The sequence below is a fragment of the Hylobates moloch genome, unplaced genomic scaffold (genome assembly GCF_009828535.3).
Source record: "Hylobates moloch isolate HMO894 unplaced genomic scaffold, HMol_V3 SCAFFOLD_1, whole genome shotgun sequence".
Classification (NCBI taxonomy): domain Eukaryota; kingdom Metazoa; phylum Chordata; class Mammalia; order Primates; family Hylobatidae; genus Hylobates; species Hylobates moloch.
Window position 1 is genome coordinate 220,304,485 of NW_026652276.1, and position 26,453 is coordinate 220,330,937.

The following is a 26,453-nucleotide window of genomic DNA, read 5'->3' on the forward strand; positions in this document are numbered from 1 at the left end:
GCCGGGTGCGGTGGCTCACATCTGTAATCCCAGCACTTTAGGAGGCCAAGGCAAGCAGATCACCTGAGGTCAGGGGTTCGAGACCAGCCTGGCCAACATGGTGAAACCCTGCCTCTACTAAAAATACAAAAATTAGCTGGATGTGGTAGTGCGCACCTGCAGTCCCAGCTACTCGGAGGCTGAGGCAGGAGAATCACTTGAATGTGGGAGGCAGAGGTTGCAGTGACCTGAGATCATACCACTGCACTCTAGCCTGGGCGGCAACAGAGTGAGACTCCACCTCAAAAAAAATTTGAGGGAAGAGAGGCTAATTAAGACATTCATTATATTTAGGTGAAAAACAAAGGCCAGCATTCTAGCATTGACAGTTAGAATGGAAAGGAAGCTGTAGATGTGGTTAATCATGGCAACAAAGATTTATGGGGAGAGACACTTGGAAGCAGAAATTATAAGAGACTCGGCCGGGCGCGGTGGCTCACGCTTGTAATCCCAGCACTTTGGGAGGCCGAGGCGGGCGGATCGCGAGGTCAGAAGATCGAGACCACAGTGAAACCCCGGCTCTACTAAAAATACAAAAAAAAATTAGCCGGGCGTGGTGGCGGGCGCCTGTAGTCCCAGCTACTCGGAGAGGCTGAGGCAGGAGAATGGCATGAACCCGGGAGGTGGAGCTTGCAGTGAGCCGAGATTGCGCCACTGAACTCCAGCCTGGGCGACAGAGCGAGACTCCGTCTCAAAAAAAAAAAAAAGAGACTTTTGAAATAGCATTATTGAGATATAATTTAAATGAATATAATTTATCCGTTTTAAGCGTACAGTTTGATGGATTTTAACAGATGCATGCAATCCTGTAACCACTACTACAATCATGATACAGAACAATTGCGTCACCCCAGAAAATTCCCTTTATAGACAGATCTGTCCCTCCAGACTTAGCCTCTGGCATCCTCTGATCTGGTTCCTGTGACTCTAGGCTTTTTTGGTGTTTGTTTGTTTGCCTTTTCTAGGGTTTCCTGTAAATGGAATCTCACGTCTTCTGCGTCTGGGTACTTTCACTTAGCATAGTACTTTTGAAATTCCTCCATCTATTGCCTGTGTCCCTTTTTATTGCTGAGCAGTAATCCACTGTATTCCTGCTGTGGATTATGTACCACAGTTGTTTATCCGTCCACCAGATGATGACCGTTGGGTTGTTTCCGGTTTTTGGCTGCCATGAGTCAAGCTGCTATAAACGTGAGAGTACAAGTCTGTGTGTGAATACACGTTTTCATTTCTCTTGGGTGCATGTAACAGTGGGGTTGTTAGCTCCAATGGTAACTGTATGCTTAATAAGAAATTACCTGATTCGCTGAGAGAGAGCTTTAAAAGAAAAAACAAAAAACAAAAAACTACCAAACCATTTTCCAAAGTAGCCACATCATTTTGCATTCCTGCTAGTGATGTAGCAGAGAACCAATTGCTCCATGTCCGTGTTAGCATTTGATGTCATCACTCTTTTAATTTTAGCCAATAATGGTTTTAAGGCAGAAAAAATAGGATGAACAAAATTGGAATGTCAAGTGGGAGAAGCTAATTTGGAGACAAATGACAGTGGAAACACTAATTTCAGTTTTGCTTTATTAGAGTTTAAGGTGTTTTCAACTAAAAAAATGACCCTATAGGTTCTGTAACTTCTCATATAGAATTTTTAAAAGAATGGCCTGTTGGAGTTAGGCAGTCATGAGTTTGAAGATTGGCTCGCCTACTGTCTGTGTGACCTTAGATAAGTTACTTGTCCTTTCCTAGCCTTCTTTTTTCCCATTTGTCAAATGTGAAATAATAGATGGTTGTACTTAGTATAGGATCTGATGCAAAGTTGGCATTCAGTGAATGGTAGCTTGGTATTTAAATATATATTTTATGCCCCCAGTAACTTGTGAATTTCTTGCAAATCTGAGCATTTTTTTTCTTTCTAGCTGTTTTATTCTCCAACTGTGTTAATTCCCCATACCAGTAGTCAGAGTGATTTTGTTAAACACTGATCTTGTCAGTTACTTCCTTGTGCTGATGCCTTCGGTGGCTTCCACAAGTGCTTAACTCCACTTGCCCTTGTCTGGGTATGAATATCTTAGGAAGAAGCCTTGATGAGGTCATCTGTTGAAAAGGTCTCCTTTCAACCTTTTTCCTTTCTACCATTTATAACTACTGTAGTAATTTGTTTAATCTTTCTCTTCCCCTCTCTGTACTTAACTGCTTGTGTATAACTATAAAATCCATGAAGGCTGGCACATGGTAAGTGCTCAGTAAGTTTATTTAATAGATTATCTTGTTTTAAGTTACTTGAAGACAAGGACATTTCATACTAAAACTCTGATGTTTTAACATATTGCTTTCTATGGCATAAGTTCTTAACAGATATTTTTGACTCTAAGTAATAGTTCGAAATAAGCTATGTAGAATTATTGGGTCAAATAAGATGAAGAGTTTTAAAAATTATTTTAGCATATTTCTGTTATAACAGTAATACTTCAGAGGAAATTTGGAAATCGTAGAAGAGGCAGAAGAAGAAAATGTAAGAGTATTGCAAAGTCTCTTGGCAGGTGCTTTCAGATTGCTTTCCAAAAGGGTTTTATTGGTACATTCTTTATCAGCAGTGTTTGAGCAGTCCTATTCTCCATCTTTTCAGAATTTAAAGGTTTATAATTTGATAGAAGAAATTGATACCTTTCTTTAATCTCATTTATTTATTGATCATTTTCCATTGAGTTGTAATGCTGCCTTTTTCATCTTTAATTCTTAAATAGTAGGGTAGGTTTCTGAACAATGCTGTTCATTAATCTTTTTATTCTTATATTCCTGCCTCATCTATTTTAACTCCCATAACTTTAAAAATATTTCGTATGTGGCAAGACTAGTCCTCTTCATTAGTTTTGTCTGTGGATTTTTATATATTTCTTAGATCTCTTCCTCTCTCTCTCAGTTTAGGGTGAAATCATCCCTCATGTCCTTAACTGCTTGTGTGTAACTTTTTCTCAATAGACTACCTCCTACCAACCTCTCTCTTTCCTTTTCCTGAATGCTGATTCTCACCGTAATTCTATAACATAATGTAAAGGTCTCAGTCTGCAGACCTGCCAAAATGGGAAAAATAAAGGACAATCTAATATGTATTTTGCATCTAAGCACACGGGTATGTTGTATGTATATATATGTGTATATGTGTGTGTGTATATATATATATATTACATTGTGTGTATGTATATGTGTGTGTGTGTGTGTATGTATATGTATGTGTGTATGTGTGTGTGTATATATATATATATGCATGTATGCATGTTGTTTAAGGTTGCCAACTGGCATTTCTTGAGAAGGATTGTCATTGTTCTGGGATTATACCCTCAGTAGCCCTGTTTAGCAAGATGTTGCCACCCTATGTTGCTTCCTAGAATTGTACTTGAAACTTTTACCTAACTTGTAAAATCTAAAAATATGGGAACCATTACTTATATTTCGCACCACAGTACCTTTCTTGGTGATGATGGTATAGTAATCGTGTTGTTTTGTCCACTGAAAAGTGTACAGTGGAGGCACAGCTTATGTGGGAGTTAGGTTTTTTTTAACATCACTGTGTAATACAGACATAGCAGTTAGTCAGAATTGCTTTTGCAAGTTACTTGTAAAGTAATGACACCATGTTGGAGATGTCTTTCATAAGTCTGGCATAACTTTTTTCCCTCAAGCACTGGAACAGATCAGTGTTTCTTTGCGCTGAAACAAGGCGAAGCAATTTGCTTTTATTTAAGGGCCATGTTACATACAACTTACTCATCTTTAACCGTTAGAATCACACTTTTCATTGAGAGGTATGCGGTTTGAGAGCTGAAACCAAATGAGGTGACTAGAGATTTACATCTTGCATCTCATGCTCTCAACAAGGCTCACTGTAGCTTAGTGGTGGCATGTTGATTTGCAGAATCTTTTGCACTAATCGTTTTCTTGGTTTTGTTTTTGCTTTTGTTTTTAGAGATAGGGTCTCGCTCTGTCACCCAGGATGGAATGCAGTGGCATGAACTTGGCTCAGTGTAGCCTCAACCTCCTGGGTTCCTCCTGCCTCAGCCTTTCAAGTAGCAAGGACCACAGGCACATGCCACCATGCCTGGCTAATTTAAAAAAAAAAAAAAAGTTTGTAGAGACAGGTCTCACTATGTTGCCTAGGCTAGTCTCAAACTCCTGGGCTCTCGCAATCCTCCTGCCTTGGCCTCCCAAAGTGCTGAAATTACAGGTGTGAGTCACTGCAAATGGCCTTCTCTTCTCTTTCTAAGCATCCTCTTCCCCCCTCCCCTACCAAAAAAAATATCATGGGACAGGGAAGTCTTAGAAGATGCGTAGAAAATATAAGATGGTTACCATAGCTTGTGTCTGTAGTCCTGGCTACTTGGGAGTGTGAGGCAGGAGGATCACTTGAGCCTAGGCGTTCAAGGTGAGCTATAACCATACCATGGCACTGTAGTCTGGGCTACAGAGCCAGACCCTGTGTCATTTTTTTCCTTTTGGAGACAGAGTCTCGCTTTGTTGTCCAGGCTGAAGTGCAGTGGTACCATCTCGGCTCACTGCAATGTCTGCCTCCCCAGTTCAAGTGATTCTTGAGCCTCAGCCACCCAAGTAGCTGAGACTACAGACGCATGCCACCACACCCAACTAATTTTTTTGTGTTTTTAGTATAGGTGGGGTCCCGCCATTCTGGCCAGGCCGGTCTCGAACTCCTGGCCTCAAGTGATCCGCCTGCCTCGACCTCCCAAAGTGCTGGGATTACAGGCCTGAGTCACTGCGTCCGGCCCAGACCCTGTATCAAAAAAAAAAAAGAAAAGAAGAAGAACTATAGACTCACAAAAGGTTGTAAATATACTACAGAGAAATCTCATGTGCCCGTTGAACCCAGCTTCCCCCAGCAGTCATATCTTACATATCTACAGTTATCCAAACTAGGAAATTGACATTGGCATAATACAGTTAATCAGATAATAGATCTTAACTCAGATTTCACATACTCATTTCAGTTTTTACATGCACTCATTTTTCATTTTGTTGTATGTCTGTGTATATAATTATAATTATTAAGACAAATACTTTTAGGCTGGACCCAGTGGCTCACACCTATAATCCCAGCACTTTGGGAGGCTGAGGCACAGGATTGCTTGAGCCCAGGAGTTCAAGAGCAGCCTGGGCAACATAGGGAGACCCTGTCTCTACAAAAATATTTAAAAATTAGCAGGGCTTTGAGGCATGCACCTGTAGTCCCACTTAGGAGGCTGAGGCAGGAGGTTCACTTGAGCCCAGGAGGTTGAGGCTGCAATGAAGCCATGATCATGCCACTGCACTCCAGCCTGGGTGACAGAGTGAGACCTTATCTCAAAAAACAAACATGCAGTGAGCCATGATCATGCCACTGCACTGCAGCCTGGGCAATAGAGCAAGACCCTATCTTTAAAGAAAATAATAATAATTTAAAACATAATTTTAGGTTTACAGGAAAGTTGCAAAGACAATACAGAGAGTTCCCATACAGCCTTCACTCACTGTCCCCCGTTGTTGACATCTTGAAATTTGTACGTTTGTTACTGCTAAGGAGCCAGCATTGGCACACTACCATTCAACTCCACATTTTATTTGGATTTTACTAGTTTTCCCCTAGTGTCTTTTTTCAGTTCCTGAATCAGCCAGGTTACCATATTACACTTAGTTATTATTTCTCCTTAGGTTCATCTGTACTGTGGCAGTTTTTCACATTTTCCTTGTTTTTGATAATTTTGACAACTTCGAAGAACGCTGGTCACTCATTTCATAGAATGTCCATGAATTTGTTTTGTCTGATGGTTTTCTCAGGGTTAGGCTGGGGTTATAGGCTATTGAGAAGATCACAGAGGTGATGAAGTGCAGTTTTTATCACAGATCATGGATACATGCAGTCAGTATGATGTATCCCTGTTGATGTTGACTGTGATCACCTAGAGAGGTAGTGTTGGCCAGGTTTTCTACTATGAAGTTACCCTGTCCCTCCCCTTTTTATACTCTGGAACAAGTCACTAAGTGCAACTTGTACTCAAGGTGTGGGAGGACTTAAACCTCCTGGAGAGGGGGATTATCTACAAAAATTATTTGAATTATTCTAACAGGTCTTTTTAAACTTTATGGAAACAGCATGAGCACCAAATCAGTTTAACGTATCTGTTCTTTGCAGGGTGGGAAACCCCGTAAACACCGGAAGGATCGGCTACAAGATTTAATTGATATAGGCTTTGGCTATGATGAGACAGATCCATTTATTGATAACTCAGAGGCTGTGAGTAATGTATCTTTAATATAGCAGCAAATTCATTGTTTGTATGGGATAGTAGAAGTCAAGGGTAAAGTAACTTAAATAGTGCAGTGAATGTTTTTGTTTGTGCTTTTTAAAGCCATGTTCACTACTTAAAGATTTTTTTAACCTTTTTTTTTTTTAAAGAATACTGCAGATTGAGAATTATGTAATTTCGGGTTTGTCTGTGGTGAGTTGTTATTACACTGTTAAAATAGACCAAATTTTATCAAACTTTTTTCTGTAAAAGGCCACACAGTATTTTAGACTTTGTGAACCCTATGGTTTCTGTCACAACTACACAAGTTTGCCATTGTAGCATGAGAGCAGCCATAGATAATACCTAAAGAATTAGCGTGGCCGCGTTACCATGAAACTTTATTTATGGTCTGTGAAATTTAAATTTCATATAATTTTTCGTATGTCATGAAATACTAATTTCTTTTGATTTTTTTTCCCAATGATTTTTAAAATGTAAAATCCATTTCTAGCTTGCAAGCTGTTTGAAAACAAGTCGGTGGACTGGATTTGGCCAGTGCATCTCATGGTTTGCTGACTCTGTACAATGTCTTTATTTTCATATGCTCTGCTCCTTTCCAGTTCCTGAAAGAATCTCTTGGGATTCTCTAGTCGTTGCTCATTTTCAGAAGTCTAATTATAGTGTTGACTCCATCCTCACCCCTTGCTCAAACAGAACAAAAATAAGTTTTTTGAAAAAAAAGAGAAAAAGGAAAATCAAATGCCGAAAAACATTATGTTAAGCTAATGGTTCTCAATCAAGGGTGAGAATATTAGTACACTTGTCTTAACTCAGACTTAAGGAATTAGGATTTCTGGAGGTGAGGCCTACAGAGATTTTAGTGTTCTTTTTTTTTTTTAATTTTAAGATTAACATACGCTTATGGTAAAATAGCAATAAAGTACAAGGTGGTTATGAAGTAGAAGGTAAAGTACCCAAAGGCCCCACTCCTGAGAGGTAAATACTACAAATCTTCTTATGTAGTTGTCCAGAAATTTCAATGATACTTATATATTAGTATATGGATATAATCCTTTTAATGGCTGCTAGTGAATATACCTAAATTACATAATGTATTTATCTACACCTATTTGATGTACATCTAAATTGTTTCTGGTTTTATGTGCATACAAATAATTGAGCATCTGGGTGCATTTATCTACTTAAGTAAATGTGTATGAAGGGTATTTAGGGGGTGCATTTATATGGGTAGGATAAATTTCTAGCAGTGGAATTTATTGGTCAAAGGGCATTTATTTGCATCTTGATTTTTATTGATATTCCCAAACGTGGGCAGGTGTGTTTCAAAATGACTTCCAAGATAAGAACCACGCAATCTTAAAGATTGGTGCTACTGGGTTGAAATTAATCTGGCAGACATCTCTAATATATATTTAATTCTTTATTGCTGCCAGGATGGTACATTGAACGCCAGTCTTTATCACCAGTCTGTTTTGATTGAGCCCTACAGCTTTTCCCCTGAAATCCCCTTTCTCTTACAAAAGGAAGAGGAATTTAGGAAAGCATTTAAGGACTGTAGCAGCCCCTTAATCACATAGCAAATAAAAGACAGTAAGTCATGTTTTGCAGTAGAGAAGGTATATGTTCTTCCATTCTTGTCCGTGTACTAGAGTAATCTAATCCCTGGGATTATGATATCCTCTGCAGTGTGCAGTAATTAAGCATGTACAGAAAGTGACACTAGGTGACTATTACACTACCCACAAATTATATAGTATGTCTTTTTTCCTGTTGCTACAGTGCTTGCTTATAAAGTTGATGACAGAACATATAAAGGTAGGAGAGTGACAGTAAGGACTTCAACAGGAGACACATTGGATACTCTGTCAAACTCCTAAGTTAATTCTGTTTTCCTGGCCGGGTGCGGTGGCTCATGCCTGTAATCCCAGCACTTTGGAAGGCAGAGGTGGGCGGATCACGAGGTCAGGAGATCGAGACCATCCTGGCTAACACTGAAACCCTGTCTCTACTAAAAATACAAAAAATTAGCCGGGCGTGGTGGCGGGTGCCTATAGTCCCAGCTACTTGGGAGGTTGAGGCAGGAGAATGGCGTGAACCCAGGAGGCGGAGCTTGCAGTGAGCCGAGATTGTGCCACTGCACTCCAGCCTGGGCGACAGAGCAAGACTCCGTCTCAAAAAAAAAAAAAAAAAAAAAAAATTCTGCTGTCCCAACGTAAACTTATTTACCATACTATGCAGTCTGGTCTGTAGAAGTAACCTATTGCCAGTGCCCTTTGGAGTAAAGTGGCCTTCGTCTTACAAAAAAGGTTGTCAACCAATAAATCAGGGCATGGAATGTTTTCCAGAGTCTTGACCTTGATTTGTAACTCGGTGCAGAAGTCTAGATTGTAATCTTAATTCAGTTTCTAATTTGCTGTGTAGCCAGGAGCAAGTCTTTTAGCACCACCCGGTTTTCTCTGCTATGACTTGCTTACCCCACAGAATTATTGAGCCTTAAATAAGGTAATGAATGTAAACCACCTGAAGAACATGAAGCAAGTGCAAAGCATCAGTAGAAGTGTTATGTGTACATTTTGAATTCTAAATAACCCAAGAAGGAACTTAGCCATATATAAATGGGCATCACGTGTACTCACACTTACATAAATAGCTTTTTTAAATTAATAAACTTCATTTTCTTAGAGCAGCTTTAGAGTCACAGCAAAACTGAGCAGAAAGTACAGAGTTTCCATGAACACCTTGCCCACATGCACACGCTACCTTCCCCCACCATCATCCTGTACCACAGTAGTACATTTGTTATAGTTGATGAGCCCAGACATTATGACACATCATTGTCACCGAAGTCCATAGTTCACATTAGGGTTCATTCTTGGGATTGTACACTTCGTGGGTTTGGACAAATGAATAATGACACGTATCTACCATGGTAGTATCACACAGAAGTATAGTTTCACTTCCCTTAAAATCTTCTGTGCTCTGCCTATTCATTCCTCCTTCCCTCCTAATCACTGGCAACTACTGGTCTTAACTGTCTTCAGAGTTTTACCTTTTCCAGAATGTCTTATAGAGAAAATCATATAGTATGTAACTTTTATAAATAGCATTTTTAATATCTCCTTTTGTAGCATTTAGGATATTTTCATGCTGACTTTTGTAACCCATAATTGGATTATGTATCAACTTAAAGGGCATGACTGGTATTTTTAAAGAAAATGAAATCAAATAGAATAGGAACTAGTACGTCATTGGTAGACTATACAGTTTTTATTGTGTGTGTATGTGTGTGCTAGATTTTGATGGGTAATGTATTTTCCACTTGGGTTGTGGTGAAGAAAAGTTGAAAACTTCTGTTTTAATAAGTCAGGATAAATTTTGTAGATACAAATTGTTTAGTCAAACAACTAGTTTCTGAACAAGGTAGGTTCCTGTTTTATAAGAAGAAATTGAACTGAAATGCAGGTTGCTTGACTTAACAAAATAACTTAGTGTCTTTGCCCTTGACATATTATTTGTTTTTTTTTAATGAGATACTTCAAACATAAAACAACTATGGTCGAACCGAATGATTCTTGTTCTTTTCATTTATTGTATTGCCAGTAAGCTTTCAGTGTTGGCATATTATTTAATATATTCCGAATCATGCACTAATTACTAAAAATAAATACCTGAAAATACATGCTTTTGAAGATTATTTTTAGTCTCATATTTATGCTACCAAATTGTAAAAGAGCTGAAAGAAAATGTTTTATTTATTATTAATAAATAATGATACCAGGCATGAATCACACTTTTATTTAGATAGTCTCTTTTAAATTTCACTAGAACTTTGTGAAGTAATATTGTCCCTATTTTATAACCCTCCAAAATTGATGTTAAGTGATTTTCCCTGGGTCGCAGTAGCTAGTCATAGGCAAAGAATCTAAATCCAGGCCTTTTGATTCTTAAGTTCAGTGTGTTACCTCTTAACACATTCTACTGAAATGACTGAACTAAATATTCACAAAGAGTGTACTCCCCTGAAGAGTTTTCGGATAGGAAAAGCTCAGCAGAATACTGCATAAGAAAACAGACTTTGAGCACATCAGAATTGCCCTGTATACCTGGAGATGAACATATTTCACTCCCACGTGAAGCTGCTTGGTATAGTAGATGGGTTGGAGGCAGCCACTGACTTTGCCATAAACATATGTATAGAATTGCTTTGGTAAGGCTTTCATTTTTAAAGTGGGAGTAATATTTGCCTTTCTTACCTCACAAGGGTATCATGAGGACCAAATGAAATAATTTATATGAAGAAGTATTGAAAATTATAAAGCATTGTACAAAACAATGTAGGCAAAGAGTACAGGTGTTTTTATCTTATCACAGTTAGTTTTCAAAATTATTACTGTCTCACATTTAATCCCTCACTCCTCATATCACTTTATTTGCAGATGGTACTGCCCCTTTTCTGTAAGATCTTTATAATAGTGTAGATCTTTGTGGTAGATCTTTCTAGTAGTGTATCAAGTAGAACGATAAGAAAGTAGTTCATTTTTTTCTTTACCTTTCTTCAATCATTTTATTTCTTCTTAATTCAGTGTGATTAAACTAGACCCTCTTCCTTTTTCCATTCTCCATATAACTGAAAAGGATACAGGTTAAAATTACAACTTTTGTACTTAGCCTTAATATTCTTACAGTAACTAATAGGATATGTATATTCCTTGCCCATGGCAATGAAGTTTCCCTAAAAATCTGACTTTCTTAAAGACTAGTTAGATGATGAAGAACCTTGGAAGTAGAGGTCTGGAGATACCAGGTGACAGATATCTTTCTACAATCAAATAAGTTCCCTTTTTCTTTCCTACTTTGAATACCTTCATTTGGTTAAGTTGTCCTTCACTTAGTGTTTGCTTTTTACCCATCTTCATCAGGTGAGGTAATGATAAACCTTAAGATCCAGCCTTTGGGAACATAAGTGTGATTTAAACAAATTGAGTTCCTTGCTCCAAGCCAAGTACCTCCTCTTTCTAGGTCCTCAAGTATGTGCTTTCTGAACTGGGCAGTTGTTTTTCTATGCTATTCAATTCTTTTAAAATATGTGCTATTCTTTTTATAAAATATATTTGCTATTTTTCTTTCTTTTTCTTTTTATTTTTCTTTTGAGACAGAGTCTCACTGTGTCACCCAGTCTGGAGTGCAGTGGTATGATCTTGGCTCACTGCAACCTCCACCTTCCAGGTTCAAGCGATTCTCCTGCCTCAGCCTCCCAAGTACCTGGGACTATAGGCACCCACCCCACCACGCCCGGCTAATTTTTTTTTTTTTTTTTGTATTTTTAGTAGAGATGGCGTTTCACTATGTTGGCCAGGCTGGTCTTGAACTCCTGACCTCATGATTCGCCTGCCTTGGCCTCCCAAAGTGCTGGGATTATAGGTGTGAGCCACCATGCCCGGCCTAAATTAAATGTTTTTAAGGTTTTCTCCACTTAGAAGCGTACGGCTAAGACAGAAAAAATAGTTTCTGTTAAATAGAATGTTGTTGCTGTTTTTTGTTTTTTTAGACCAAGTTTCGCTCTTGTTGTGCAATGGCGCGATCTCAGCTCACTGCAACCTCTGCCTCCCGGATTCAAGGGATTCTCCTGTCTCAGCCTCCTGAGTTGCTGGGCTTACTACACCCAGCTAATTTTTCGTATTTTCAGTCGAGACAGAATTTGGTATTTTTTCAAGACCATGTTGGCCAGGCTGGTCTCGAACTCCTGACCCCAGGTGATCCACCTGCCTCAGCCTCCCAAAGTGCTGGGATTATAGGTGGAGCCACTGCCGCCCGGCCTGTCTTTTTAAACTTGGTTTCTCATCAGAACCATTTGTCATTAAGAATAGTAGCAGTGGGAAGGAAAAAAAAAAGGAATAGTAGCAGTGATCCTTAAATTTTTCTTAGCAGGTGATATATTTAGAATTTACTTTATTATTTCAGAAGTTTTTTTCTTATACCAAATTATCAGAACTAATTTTTATTTCAGATAGTAACCTTTTCTAAATTTATTTTACAAACATCCTCATTGCAGTCTGTGTTGCAGTTAGGATTTAAGGGAGATGCTTCCATGGTGGATGAATTTCTTTGACATTTATAGAGTTAAAGACAATAGGATATAGCTGAAAGTTTTTTGTTTTTTAATCTAGTATGACGAATTAGTTCCCGCTTCTCTAACAACAAAATATGGAGGCTTTTATATCAACACTGGCACTCTACAGTTTCGCCAAGCTTCAGATACTGAAGAAGATGATATTACAGACAACCAAAAGCACAAGCCACCCAAGGTGAGTTTATCAAACATTGCAACAGTAATGAGAATGTTCAATTAATAGGATATATTTTTTTAATGTTACTTGTGTCACAAGTGTGAATGTAAGGAAAAGTAAAATACAAACCATTGTGTCATGAATATATAATTACATGCTTTAAAATTAAATTATGTAGATATGGGAAAATTGGTATTTACATCATAGAATTATATTTTCTTGTAAAAACTTCTCTCTACAAATGTGGGCTAATAATTTACTGTTTCTGGGAGAAGGTTATATTTCTCGGATAGGTTAATACTAATAGCTGTTACCTTTCCTAAGATGTCATTTTTAACAAAATCTATAGAATTTGTATACATTGTCTTTGGGAAAGATATAGTGTCCTTAGATAAATGTTTCTTGAAGTGTGGTCCAAAGACTTACTTATACCAGAATCACCAGAATGCGTGTTTAAAATGCAAATTATAAGGTCCTAACTCAGATAACTGAATCGAAACTGGAGGTGAGAGTGCTCTTGAACCCCAAGGATCTGCAGTTATAACAAACGATTGTAATGCACACTGACATTTGAGAAAAACCACTGCCGATGCTGGATTGCTAACATCAAAGAGTAAAGCATTGATACTTACATAAATGATCATTCTTTTATCATTTCGCAGGTCCCCAAAATAAAAGAAGATGATATTGAGATGAAGAAGCGGAAGCGGAAAGAGGAAGGGGAAAAGGAGAAGAAGCCAAGGAAAAAAGTTCCCAAACAACTGGGGTACGTTAAATTAAACGTAAGAATGGAACTGGCGTCACAGTCTGACTGTCTCTCCCTTTAGAAAGATATACTTACCATTAACTAATTCAACCTAGCTGAGTCTAATTTAGTATGTTATTGACAAATATTAGTGACTTACATTTAATAGTATTGTAGTATTTGTTCTTAAGTAGAAGGCTTTGTCATCTTAGAGACTCATAGTGTTTTAGGTGAAATGCTCATTACTACTTTTACCAACAAGAACCAGTTTGAAAAGATATTATAAACATTGAAAAAACTGTTCTAATCTTTTTGGTACTAAAACTAAGTTTAGATGCCTGGGGAATGAGGATTGGCAGTAGCCTATATGTAAACAATTTATGGTTGTTTTAAAAATTTTGATTTGAGTGATTTGAGACAGAGTCTCACTCTGTCACCCAGGCTGGAGTGCAGTCGCACAATCTAGGCTCACTGCAACTTCCATCTCCTGGGTTCAAGTGGTTCTTATGCCTCAGCCTCCCAAGTAGCTGGGATTACAGGTGTATGCCATCACGCCCGGCTAATTTTTGTATTTTTAGTAGAGAATATTTTAGTAGTGAAACATGAGGGTTTCACCATGTTGGCCAGGCTGGTCTCAAACTCCTGACCTCAGGTATTCTGCCTCCCTCAGCCTCCCAAAGTGCTGGGATTACAGACGTGAGCCACTGCACCCAGCCAAAATTTTCATTGATTTTATATAGCTATTCTTCTTTTTTTTTTTTTTCTCCTTGAGATAGGGTCTTGCTCTGTCACCCAGGTTGGAGTGCACTGGCACAATCATGGCTCACTGCAGCCTCAACCTCCTGGGATCAAGGGATGCTCCTGCCTCAGCTACCTGAGTAGCTGGGACTATAGGCATGTACTGCTATGCCTGGCTAATTTTTATATTTTTGTACAGATGGTGTTTCGCCATGTTACCTAGGCTAGTCTCGAACTCCTGGGCTCAAGTGATTCACCAGCCTCAGCCTCCCAAAGTGCTGGGATTACAGGCATGAGCCACTGCACACAGCCAGTATATGGCTATTATTAATGATATTGCTGCTAAAAAACAAATAGAATTTCTTAGAAGCCTTACATAAGAAGAATAAAATATTTGTATAATGCAGTCAAAAACTACCAATTGCCTTGACTTCTCTGTGGCTTTTTTCACAGAGCTAAGGGAAAGATGCTTGTGAGAGGCTGAATTTTCTTACTCTACTTAGCAGTGGAGGTGCATCTGAATTTTGGGTTATCAATATCCATAAGATTGATGTAGGGTGTATTTCTCCCCTCCTAAAACTTGGGATTACAGTCATTAAGAAATTAGGAGAAAAAATGTATATATTACTAATGGTTGTCTTAAATGTTCATTATTTACAAGTAGACTTCTTTGGGAATGTAGGCTACAGGTAATCCCTTTTATTGAATGTATTGTTTTTCAACTTTATAATTTATCCATTTTTTCAGCTAATATTTATTAAGTACCCTGCTGTATACCAGGCACTGATATAGGGTTTGAGTTGTATAACAGTGACTGAAACATGGGGCTGCCTTCTTGAATGTATTGTTTTTCAACTTTATAATTTATCCATTTTTTCAGCTAATATTTATTAAGTACCCTGCTGTATACCAGGCACTGATATAGGGTTTGAGTTGTATAACAGTGACTGAAACATGGGGCTGCCTTCAAGATGCTAATAACCTTTTAGGTTCTGTAATGCACATGGAAGCATTTAAGCCATAGGATTTAGAAGAGATTTCTAGGAGGAAGTAATAGCTAAACTGAGCTGTTTCCCCATTTTCTTCACTGTAATGGCCATTTACCTATTTGCCTTTCGTGGGTGACATTCCAGATTATACTGAAGAAGGTGCTATTGTAATAGTATAAGTTAATAAGAAATTAAGAAAACTGCTCTGTCACCTGTCAAATGATTATTTGAATTCTGTGCCTGCTTATTTATGTGACACTTTAACCTTTAAAATCACACATAACCTAACTGATCATTTTTTTCTTCACAGAGTTGTGGCTCTAAATTCACACAAGTCTGAAAAAAAGAAGAAACGTTATAAAGATTCTCTTTCTCTAGCTGCCATGATTAGAAAATTCCAGAAAGAGAAGGATGCATTAAAGAAGGAGTCTAACCCCAAAGTCCCAGTGATCTTGTCAACCCCTTCTCTGAATAAACCCCCATGTGCTGCTGCAGCACTGGGGAATGATGTCCCGGACTTAAATCTGAGCAGCGCTGATCCAGACCTTCCCATTTTTGTTAGCACAAATGAACATGAGCTGTTTCAGGAAGCTGAAAATGCCCTAGAGATGCTAGATGATTTTGACTTCGACAGATTACTGGATGCTGCTTCTGATGGTAGCCCCCTATCTGAGTCGGGGGGTGAAAATGGAACCACCACCCAGCCAACCTACACTTCTCAGGTTATGCCCAAAGTGGTACCTACACTCCCAGAGGGTCTACCTGTACTTCTTGAAAAACGTATCGAAGACCTTCGTGTAGTAAGTATAATAATTCTCTTGCTGTTTATTTGCTGCACAAACATAGGAATTAATGCTTTTGTTTGTTTTTTTTCTATGTTTAACACTGATATAATTGCTTTTGTTTTTTAAAGATAAAAATAATCAACTGCAATCCCAACATTTTTGTAACTTTTTATTTGCTATGTTTCCTTTTAGACCTTTCTTTTTTCTTTCTTTCTTTCTTGTTTTTTTTTTTTTTAGTAGAGACGGGGTTTCACTGTGTTAGCCAGGATGGTCTCGATCTCCTGACCTTGTGATCTGCCCGCCTCAGCCTCCCAAAGTGTTGGGATTACAGGCGTGAGCCACCGCACCTGGCATTTTATTTTATTTATTTATTTATTTATTTATTTTTTGAGACGAAGCCTTGCTCCGTCGCCCAGGCTGGAGTGCAGTGGTGTGCTCTGCTTACTGCAACTTCTGCCTCCCAGGTTCAAGAGATTCTCCTGCCTCAGCCTCCTGAGTATCTGGGATTACAGGTGCGCACCACCTCCCCCGGCTAATTTTTGTATGTTTAGTAGAGATGGGGTTTCGCTATGTTGGCCAGGCTGGTCTTGAATTCCTGACCTCAGGTGATCTGCCTGCTTTGACCTCCCAAAGTGCTGGGATTACAGTCGTGACCCATTGTGCCCAGCCTAGACCTTTTCTCTTAAATAGAAATAACTGTCTGGGCATGGTGGCACATGCATGTAATCCCAGCACTTTGGGAAGCCAAGGTAGGTGAACCACCTGAGGTTAGGAGTTTGAGACTAGCCTGGTCAATATGCTGAAACCCTGTCTCTACTAAAAATACAAAAAAAAATTAGGTGGGTGTGGTGGCGCGTGCCTGTAATCCCAGCTACTCGGAGGCTGAGGCAGGAGAATTGCTTGAACCTGGTAGGCAGAGGTTGCAGTGAGCCGAGATTGTGCCACTGCACTCCATCCTGGGTGACAGAGCAAGACTCCGTCTCAAAAAAAAAAAAAAACCCAAATAAATAAACAGAAATAACTATAGTGATAACATCAATAGAGCTGATTCTTTTATTATTAAACAGCAGGATTCACCTGACTCCAGAATTGGTGGCATAGGTTTTTTGTTATCCCATGTGGCCCCATCTGTACAATCTTAGTTTCTTTTAGGTTTTAAAAAGTGCTAATGATGTAATTCAGGTTTTTCAAGGTGTAATTATTAATAATAGCTATCGTTTATTTAGCAAGAACCAATCCTGTATGTTCCTTATTTGTAAGATAGGGACTATAACACCAAGTTTTTTGGCTGTTACGGAAGTTAAACATGGTGATGAGTGTGAAGTCAGACACATGGTAGGCAGTAACGTGCATAGAAAATGAGACATCTGTTTCTGTCTCCTTTCTGTTACCTTGGAAATCACAGCAAGAATTAATAAACCTATGGATAATCAAAATACACAAGACATCCAAAGTATTTGCCTCATTTTGTGAATTTAGGAAGACAAATTATTAATGTATGTATATCGAATATGAAAGAAGGGTATGTATGCTAAATTTCAACACTCTTTAATTGCCTACTTTATGCCAGGTACTAAATTGCATACCAAGGATACAAAGTTAAGTGAATTATAGCCCTACCCTCAAGGAGCTTATTTTTTAGTAAATAAATGTGGAAACAGTATCTTGTTTTTTAAACTGTGGATTGAGACTTACCAATTGGTTGGAAATCACAATAGTAGGTAAAGGCCAGCATTTTTAAAAAATGAAACAAAAATGGTCAGGCACAGTGGCTCACACCTGTAATCCCAGCACTTTGGGAGGCCGAGGTGGGCGGATCACCTGAGGTCGGGAGTTTGAGACCAGCCTAGCCAACATGGTGAAACTCCATCTCTACTAAACATACAAAAATTAGCCCCGTGTGGTGGTGGGTGCCTGTAATCCCAGCTACTTGGGAGGCTGAGGTGGGAGAATCGCTTGAACCCAGGAGGTGGAGGTTGCGGTGAGCATGCCACTGCACTCCAGCCTGGGCAACCAAGCAAGACTCCATCTCAAAAAAAAAAAAAAGATAGGAATCCGTGCTAATACATCAAAAGTAGGTTCCAAAAGTATTGTATGACATGTTTGTTTATATACATGTGTGACTACTGGATGACTAAATCTAATTTTCTATAACTAGGTCATATAAAAAGTCTTAAGGTTATAAAGTTTAAAATTCCATCAGAAATTCTTCTAGGTGTTTTTACTCAAAGGAAATCTATTTTTTATTCACATTAGGGTTTGGTGAGTACTGTATGCATCATGAAGAGATGATAACTTAATTTGCAGTTTGATACCTTTTATGACCTGTGATGATGATTGAATCTAAAAATAGGCAGTACTAATTTATTATTCACATTACTTTTTAAAAAATACTGTTTTTGCCTTCACCAAATCATCAGTTAAATGACCTTTTAAAAAAATCCTTTATTTCAACAGTTGTACTTTCGATTCCGTATTACTTTACTTATTCACTACATGTTTGGCTTTTTAACTTCCTCTTAGAGATTGCCAACTCTACTGATTTTTTGTTGTTGTTGACTATATCTAAGGTTATTTTTTTCCCCAAAATACAGCATACTGCCTCCAGCCACACATTTCAGCTGGATCATTGACTGTATTCTGGTCAACGATCCTCATGGAATGTAGCTAACTCTATTAATAATTATGATGTCAGTGACTCCTTAAGGACAGAATCATAGAGTCTGTCATCTTAGATTCAAGTTAGATATGGCACCAGATTCTTTTGTCTGCTCGTAGAAGTGTGCAACTTCAACGTGGGTTGATGACACGATTTGGACCTTTTTTTTTTTTTACCTACACTATTTTTGTTTGTTTTGAGACGGAGTCTTGCTGTGTCCCCAGGCTGGAGTACAGTGGCGCGATCTTAGCTCACTGCAACCTCCACCTCCCTGCAACCTCCGCCTCCCGGGTTCAAGCAGTTCTCCTGCCTCAGCCTCCCAAGTAGCTGGGACTAGAAGGTCCACATGCCACCACACCCAGCTAATTTTTGTATTTTTAGTAGAGATGGAGTTTCACCATGTTCGTTAGGATGGTCTTGGTCTCTTGACCTCATGATCCACCCGCCTTGGCCTCCCAAAGTGCTGGGATTACAAGTGTGAGCCACCATGCCTGGCCTACACTATTTTTTAATTGATACATATAAGATGTATATATTTTCGGGGTACATGTCATAATTTGATACATTCATATGATAAAATCATGGTAATTGAGATAGCCATCACCTTAAATATTTATCTTTATACCAGGAACATTTGAATTATTGTCTTCTAGCTATTTTGAAATGTGCCATCAATTATTTTTAACTGTAGCTACCCTACTGTGACCTATACTATTTCTAAATATCTTTCTATTTGATTCTAAAGACTCTTAACCTTGATGGGAATTTATCTTTTTGTTTTTTCATATTCTTAGGATCACAACTTTTACAGATTTTTAAAATATCGGCCAGGCGCAGTGGCCCACGCCTGTAATCCCAGCACTTTGGGAGGCTGAGGCAGGAGATCAAGACTATCCTGGCTAACACAATGAAACCCCATCTCTACTGAAAATACAAAAAATTAGCCAGGCGTGGTGGCACACACCTGTAGTCCCAGCTACTTGGGAGGCTGAGGCAGGAGAATCACCTAAACCCAGGAGGTGGAGGTTGCAGTGAGCTGAGATCGCACCACTGCACTCCAGACTGGACAACAGAGTGAGACTCTCTCAAAAAAAAAAAAAAAAAAAAAAAAAAAAGAAATTTTTGTATTAAGGCTTACAAAAGATAGCCATATTCTAATCCTTGGAATCTGCAAATGTTATTTTATATGGCAAAAGAAGGGTGGAATCTTTGTGTGTGTGATTAAGTTAAGGATCTTGAGATGGGGTTGTTATCCTAGATTAGCCTATGGCCCATAAATGCAATCACTTGTATGCTTAGAAGAGGGAGGCAGAAGGAGGTGTTATACACACAGAGGAGAAGGTAATGTGAAGGGAGAGCCTAGAGGGATTTGAGGTTGGAGTGCTGCGGCTGTGTCTGAAGAATGCTACAGCTGTGTCCAAAGAATGCTGGCAGCCACCAGAAGCTGGAAGAGGCAAGGAACGAGGTCTTCCCTAGACCCTTTGGAGGGACCATGGGCCTGCTGACACCTACATTTCAGCCCAGTGATACTGACTTTGGACTTTGGACTGAGGAAGGATACATTTCTCTTTTTTCAAGCCGTAAAGTTTGTGGTATGGTAGCTGCAGGAAACTTACACAATACCCAGCTGAGTTTGAATCTCTCAAATGGCTTTGCCTCTCTGTTCATCACAACTCATTTGGTGTTCTACTGTTAGGAGATTTTTTTTTTTTCCATTGGATGTTCATCTCAAAGTAATTGTTTATTGCAGCAGGGCACAGTGGTACATACCTGTAATCCCAGCTACTTGGGAAGCTGTAAGGTGGGAGGGTTGCTTGAGCCCAGAAGTTTGATACCAACCTGGGCAACATAGTGAGGCCCTATCTCAAAACAAACAAACAAACAAACAAACAAACAAAAAAAACCTTTGAACACGTGTCCTAAGAATACAAAATACAGTAATGGCCTATTTTGAATTATGATCATCTTTCTTGTTTCTTTAGGCTGCCAAACTTTTTGATGAAGAAGGAAGGAAAAAATTCTTTACACAGGATATGAATAATATTCTTCTGGAGTAAGTAATTTTCTTTAAAAAAAAAAAAAAACCTTAAGAATGATTCATTAAAAAATGTAATAGGCCTTTGAGATACTGAGTGTTTGGCAAGTCTTGGGCGTGAGTTCTTCCCTTTAAGCCTTACAGCATGTATGATTCACATTTGTTTCTCAGCAAAATTATCTTTCTGTATATATTGGTTTTCCTGGACCACTTAGGATAATCAAAGCTTCCAATAGTTACAACTGCCAGAGCAAGTGACGACTATACAGGTTGGATATTAAGCTAGACTTAAAGTACTTCATATCACCTTATATGAAAGTATCTTTCTGGGAAATGTTAGAGCGTTTATATACAGATTTGGCATGATTTTCCATCTACTTTTATTACTTACAGTGGGGAATAGTAATTCCATTGATATCTAGTGAGGTTAATTATAATTTGTACAAACTTTTATAGTCAAATGGAAAGTAGTTTTATAAAGAAATTGTGGTTGTGAGGTAGGGTAGAGATAATGTAGAGGAGATAGCAGTTAGATTGAGAATAAGAAGGTGAAGGTAGATATATAGTATAGATTGTATTTAAATTAGCAAATTTTGTATTTAACTTAGCAATAATTTCGCACTCAGAGTTTGATACTAATGAAGCTGTAGGGTCTAAGGTTGTGGTCAAATAAACTGAACTTACAAACCTTGTCCCTAACTTAGATTTTAACCATCGTTTACTGGAATCAGGTATATAATTGGATGCAGAACTGGGCAAAAAAGTAATCATGAGGAAAATAGCAAATTTTAGCCCTCTCTGGTGAAGATAATGTTTGCTTATTCTTAGTGGTTTAGTAGCATCATATATTATAGAAAGACACAGGAAAGGCCAGGCATGGTGGCTCATGCCTATAATCTCAACACTTTGGGAGGCCAAGGTGGGAGGATCACTTGAGCTGAGGAATTTGAGATCAGCTTGGGGAACATAGTGAAACTCCATTTCTATAAAATATACAGAAAAATTAGCCAGGTGTGGTAGTGCACACCTGTCATGTCAGCTACTCAGGAGGCCGAGTTGGGAGGATTCATTAAGCCTGGGAGATTGAGCCTGCAGTGAGCTGTGTTCATGCCACTGTACCCCAACCTGGGTGATAGGGTGAAACTCTGTCTCCCCCCCCCCAAAAAAAAACAGAAGGAAAAGGGAAATAAAGGGAAAAGGAAAGTAATATTTATAATACGATGATTCCCATCTTTTAAATACATAATGGAGATAGTTTCTCATGAGATGTGAAGAAAGACTGATTGATCATTGCTTCTGATAATGCTTGTAATTTACTACTGCCTATTATTTTAGAGTGCTTAAAAATAGACTCAGAAAATGTATAACTTAGTCTGCTGCTAGTATGGTGGCAGAGGAGTTTCTCATTTCTGTTCCTAGTTTAACCAGGAATTTTCAGATGGAGTCTTTCTGCCTGGCAGCCAGGCAAATGCTTTCTATCTACACCACCTCCTTTTACCTAGCTCCCTTTAAAACCCCGGACTCAGTGAACAGTGCAGCCGTTACTTGTCAGAGCTGACCCAGATTCCATAGTCAGGGATCTGACCAACTCTTCTTTTTCTTTCCACCTGGGAACCCGAAGTGTGTTCAGGTCCTTCTCTTGTGACTGAGGCTGTTCTTTTTTATTTTGCTCTTCTGTAAAAGGGAACAACTGTTTCTCTCCCGGGAGAGTCAAAAGACCATCCTTGGGACATAGCATCTCAGATAAGCAGAATATCAGCATTCCATTAACAGGCTTTCCTGTTTATTCCTCTCATATCTGTCTTAAAACGAGTCTTCTCATTTTTTGGAGCCCATCTGCTTTTTATTTCACAGAGGGTATGCCTCCAGTTTCACAAGTACTAGTGTTCTGAGTTGAATTTTTTCCCTTTTAGTCACTTTCTTATTCTCTCAGCCTCTTTTTCCACTTTCCTAAACAAACATGTTGTATTTTCTGTATTGAGTTGCCCTTCTAAGAGAATATGGAACATGATTATTTAGAGTAGGAACTCCCATGAAGCTATCCAGTTGTATTGGTGATGCCTCGCCATTGCTTCCTTATACTAGGGAAAAAAGAGATCAATTTGTTGGAATAGGGAACCCCCCCTTTTTTTTTCCTGATTGAATTTGACCCGGATCAATAAAGATAAAACATGCTGACGATTTCCTTGCCTACTACCTAGAGCAGATGTTGCTCATAAATGTTTTTTTCTTTTTTCTTTTTTGAGACAGGGTGTCACTCTGTTGCCCAGGCTGGAGTAGTGATGTGCTCATGGCTCACTGCAGCTTTGACCTGCCGGGCAATTGCCAGTGGTCCGGGGGGTACTATAGTATCTCTTTGAGGAAAGGAGCTTTTGGTTAATTACAAATTTATTGTGCTTTACCTGAAAACATAGAGTTTGCCCCTGTAACCCAAAAAATATTTCCAGCTTGTTCATGGTTATAGAACCATGAACTAGACTGATAGACTTAACTAGACTGATAGAATACTTTTTTTTTTTTTTTTTTTTTGAGACGGAGTCTCACTCTGTCGCCCAGGCTGGAGTGCAGTGGTGCAATCTCGGCTCACTGCAAGCTCCGCCTCCCGGGTTCATGCCTTTCTCCTGCCTCAGCCTCTCCGAGTAGCTGGGACTACAGGCACCCGCCACCGTGCCCGGCTAATTTTTTTTTTTTTTGTATTTTTAGTAGAGACGGGGTTTCACCGTGGTCTTGATCTCCTGACCTCAGGATCCACCCGCCTTGGCCTCCCAAAGTGCTGGGATTACAAGCATGAGCCACCGCGCCCCGCCAAGAATACTTTTATAGCATTGCTATTTATTGGTATGGGGCTGGGTGCAGTGGCTCATGCTTGTAATCCCACACTTCGGGATCAAAGACCAAGGCGGGTGGATCATCTGAGGTCAGGAGTTCGAGACCAGCCTGGCCAACATGGTGAAACCCTGTCTCTGCTAAAAATACAAAAAACTTAGCTGGGCATGGTGGCGGGTGCCTGTAATCCTGGCTACCTGGGAGGCTGAGGCAGGAGAATCGCTTGAACCCAGGAGGTGGAGGTTCCAGTGAGCCGAGACTGCACCATTGCACTCCAGCCTGGACTACAAGAACAAAACTCTGTCTCTAAATAAATGAATAAATAAACTATTTATTGCTATGGGTTTTTTTTTTTCCTTGAAGAATACTGTTTAGGAAATCATGAAAAGATAAAATGAGAACAAGAACTGGCTTTGCTTTCTTGTCTGTACAATGCCACCTAAAATAAATTCTATACTATTCATTGTTGTTAACTTTTTTGGCCAGCATTGAGTTACAGCTACAAGAACTAGGCCCTGTCATTCGCAGTGGTGTCTACTCCCACCTTGAAGCTTTTGTGCCATGCAATAAAGAAACACTAGTAAAACGTCTGAAGAAGTTACATCTCAATGTCCAGGTAAGAGGAAGAACAATAATATCTACATCTTGGGTTTCATAACCTGTAAAGATACTTGTTTCTGTTTGGGGCCTTTGCACATTAATAGATTTATAGTCATATTGTATGTATTTAATAACCATGGGAGGTTATTAAAAGTATGTTGGATCCCCTGAAAAATAATTGCGTCTTCAACAATTGTTAAGTTTAGATGAGAAATGTTTTCTATGGCATAGATTGCTGGATGTAAGTTAATATAGTAGGTATGCTCTGACAAACAGTATTTTTTAATATAAGGACTCACCTTTTTTTTTTTTTCCTTTTGATACAGGGTCTTGCCCTGTTGCCCAGGCTGGAGTGCCGTGGCGTGAACATGGCTCTCACTGCAGCCTTAACCTCCTGGGCTCAAGCAGTCCTCCCACCTCAGCCTCCCAAGTAGCTAGGACTGCAGGCTGGTGTCATCACGCCTGGCCATTTTTAAATTTTTTTCTGTAGGGACAGGGTCTCACTATGTTGCCGAGGCTGGTCTTGAATCCCTGGCATGTTTGAAGTTATTTAATATCCCTTTGGCTATGGAAGAAAGATATCTTATCCTTGTTTTTCTTTATATGGTTTTATCACATATATTTGTATCCCTAAACATTATATTTAGTTTTGCATATTTTTGAGCTTCATATATATAAAGAAATACTTTCTGCTTTCTTCTGTAGCTTGTAATGCTCAATATTGTGCACCTGAGATTCATCTTACGTCTACATATAGCAGAAATACTTTTTTTTTTTTTTTTTTTTGAGACAGAGTCTCACTCAGCCCAGGCTGGAGTGCAGTGGCGCGATCTCAGCTCACTGCAACCACCATCTCCTGGGTTCAAGCAATTCTCCTGTCTCAGCCTCCCGAGTAGCTGGGATTACAGGCACCCGCCATCATGCCCAGCTAGTTTCGTATTTTAGTAAAGATGGGGTTTCTCCATGTTGGCCAGGCTGGGGTCTTGAATTCCTGACCTCAGGTGATCCGCCCAGCTGGGCCTCCCAAAGTGCTAGTATTACAGGCGTGAGCCACCGTGCCCGGCCAGAAATACATTCATTTTTTACTGCTGGGTACACAGTGTTCCATTGTGTGAATATTCCCAATTAATTTGTCCATTTTACTATTTATGGATATTTGGGTTGTTTCCAGGCAGATAGTCTAAGCTAAATAATTCTTCAAAGTAATTGAAGAATTACTTTTGTAATCATCTAGGAACCAGTAATCATCTAGGAACCATGATACTGGATGTTCACTTTTTAATTTTTTTTTTGAGACAGAGTTTCACCCTTGTTGCCCAGGCTAGAGTGCAATGGCGCGATCTCGGCTCACCACAACCTCCACCTCCCAGGTTCAAGTGACTATCCTGCCTCAGCCTCCTGACTAGCTGGGATTACAGGCATGCGCCACCACGCCCAGATAATTTTGTATTTTTAATAGAGACAGGGTTTCTCCATGTTTAGTAGAGACAGGGTTCTCCATTCTCCAGGCTGGTCTCGAACTCCTGACCTCAGGTGATCTGCCTGCCTTGGCCTCCTAAAGTGCTAGGATTACAGGCGTGAGCCACTGTGCCTGGCCAGATGTTCACATTTTTAAACATAGGATTTTGTCATATGTGCTATAATATTTATTTACTGGTGTTCATGGAATAGGTTAATATGTACATTTTTAAACATGGGATTTTATGTTATATGTGCTGTAATATTTACTGGTGTTCATGGAGTAGGTTAATATGCTTATTTGTAATGTTTGTGTTTTAAAAATCTTTTCTTTACCAAAAATCACATTTTAAAAACAGTTGTTTTGGCTGGGTGGCTCATGCCTGTAATCCGAGCACTTTGGGAGGCCGAGGCAGGCAGATCACTTGATGCCAGGAGTTCGAGACCAGCCTGGCCAACATGGCAAAACTCTGTCCTACTAAAAATAGAAAAATTAGTTGGGTGTGGTGGCACACACCTGTAGTCCCAGCTACTCAGGTGGCTGAGGCACGATAATCACTCGAACCCAGAAGGCGGAGGTTGCAGTGAGCCAAGATGGTGCCACTGCACTCCAGCCTGTGTGACAGCGAGACTCTGTCTCCAAAAAAAAAAAAAAAAATTGTTCAGTGAAGAAAAGTCTTATAATATTTCTGCACCTATGATGGTGATAAAAATATGTTTTAAGTAGTTACATATATATACGGTTGCTTGCAAGATGAAAGTAATAAATTGGTTGATTAAAACTGTCAGATGCAAACCTACTTTCTTTTTTGCCCTGAAAACCCACGTGAATAAGAGTTTTTGGGTTCCTTTCACTTTGGCCTTGACCTTGCATTTTTACTTGCAGCCTGAGTCAAAATTACTAACCATAACTGAGAGAACAGGATACCAACATCTGGTTGGTAGTCACCCAAACCAAACACATGTCTTCGTGTTCCAGAGCAGTGTCTCTTCTTAGGG

At 39.2% G+C, this 26,453-nt stretch overlaps 1 protein-coding gene across 5 annotated transcripts in view; it reads left to right on the plus strand.

The window, feature by feature from the left end:
* Window positions 1–26,453, plus strand: part of UBN2 (ubinuclein 2) — a 100,662-nt gene that overhangs the window by 15,642 nt on the left and 58,567 nt on the right. For all 5 annotated transcript variants that reach the window (XM_058427119.1, XM_058427114.1, XM_032761891.2 and 2 more), the window contains exons 3-8: window positions 6,215–6,316; window positions 12,500–12,637; window positions 13,282–13,385; window positions 15,402–15,891; window positions 20,518–20,588; window positions 23,883–24,012. In XM_058427119.1, the coding sequence (XP_058283102.1) occupies window positions 6,215–6,316; window positions 12,500–12,637; window positions 13,282–13,385; window positions 15,402–15,891; window positions 20,518–20,588; window positions 23,883–24,012 (1,035 nt within the window). The remainder of the gene's footprint in view (window positions 1–6,214; window positions 6,317–12,499; window positions 12,638–13,281; window positions 13,386–15,401; window positions 15,892–20,517; window positions 20,589–23,882; window positions 24,013–26,453) is intronic.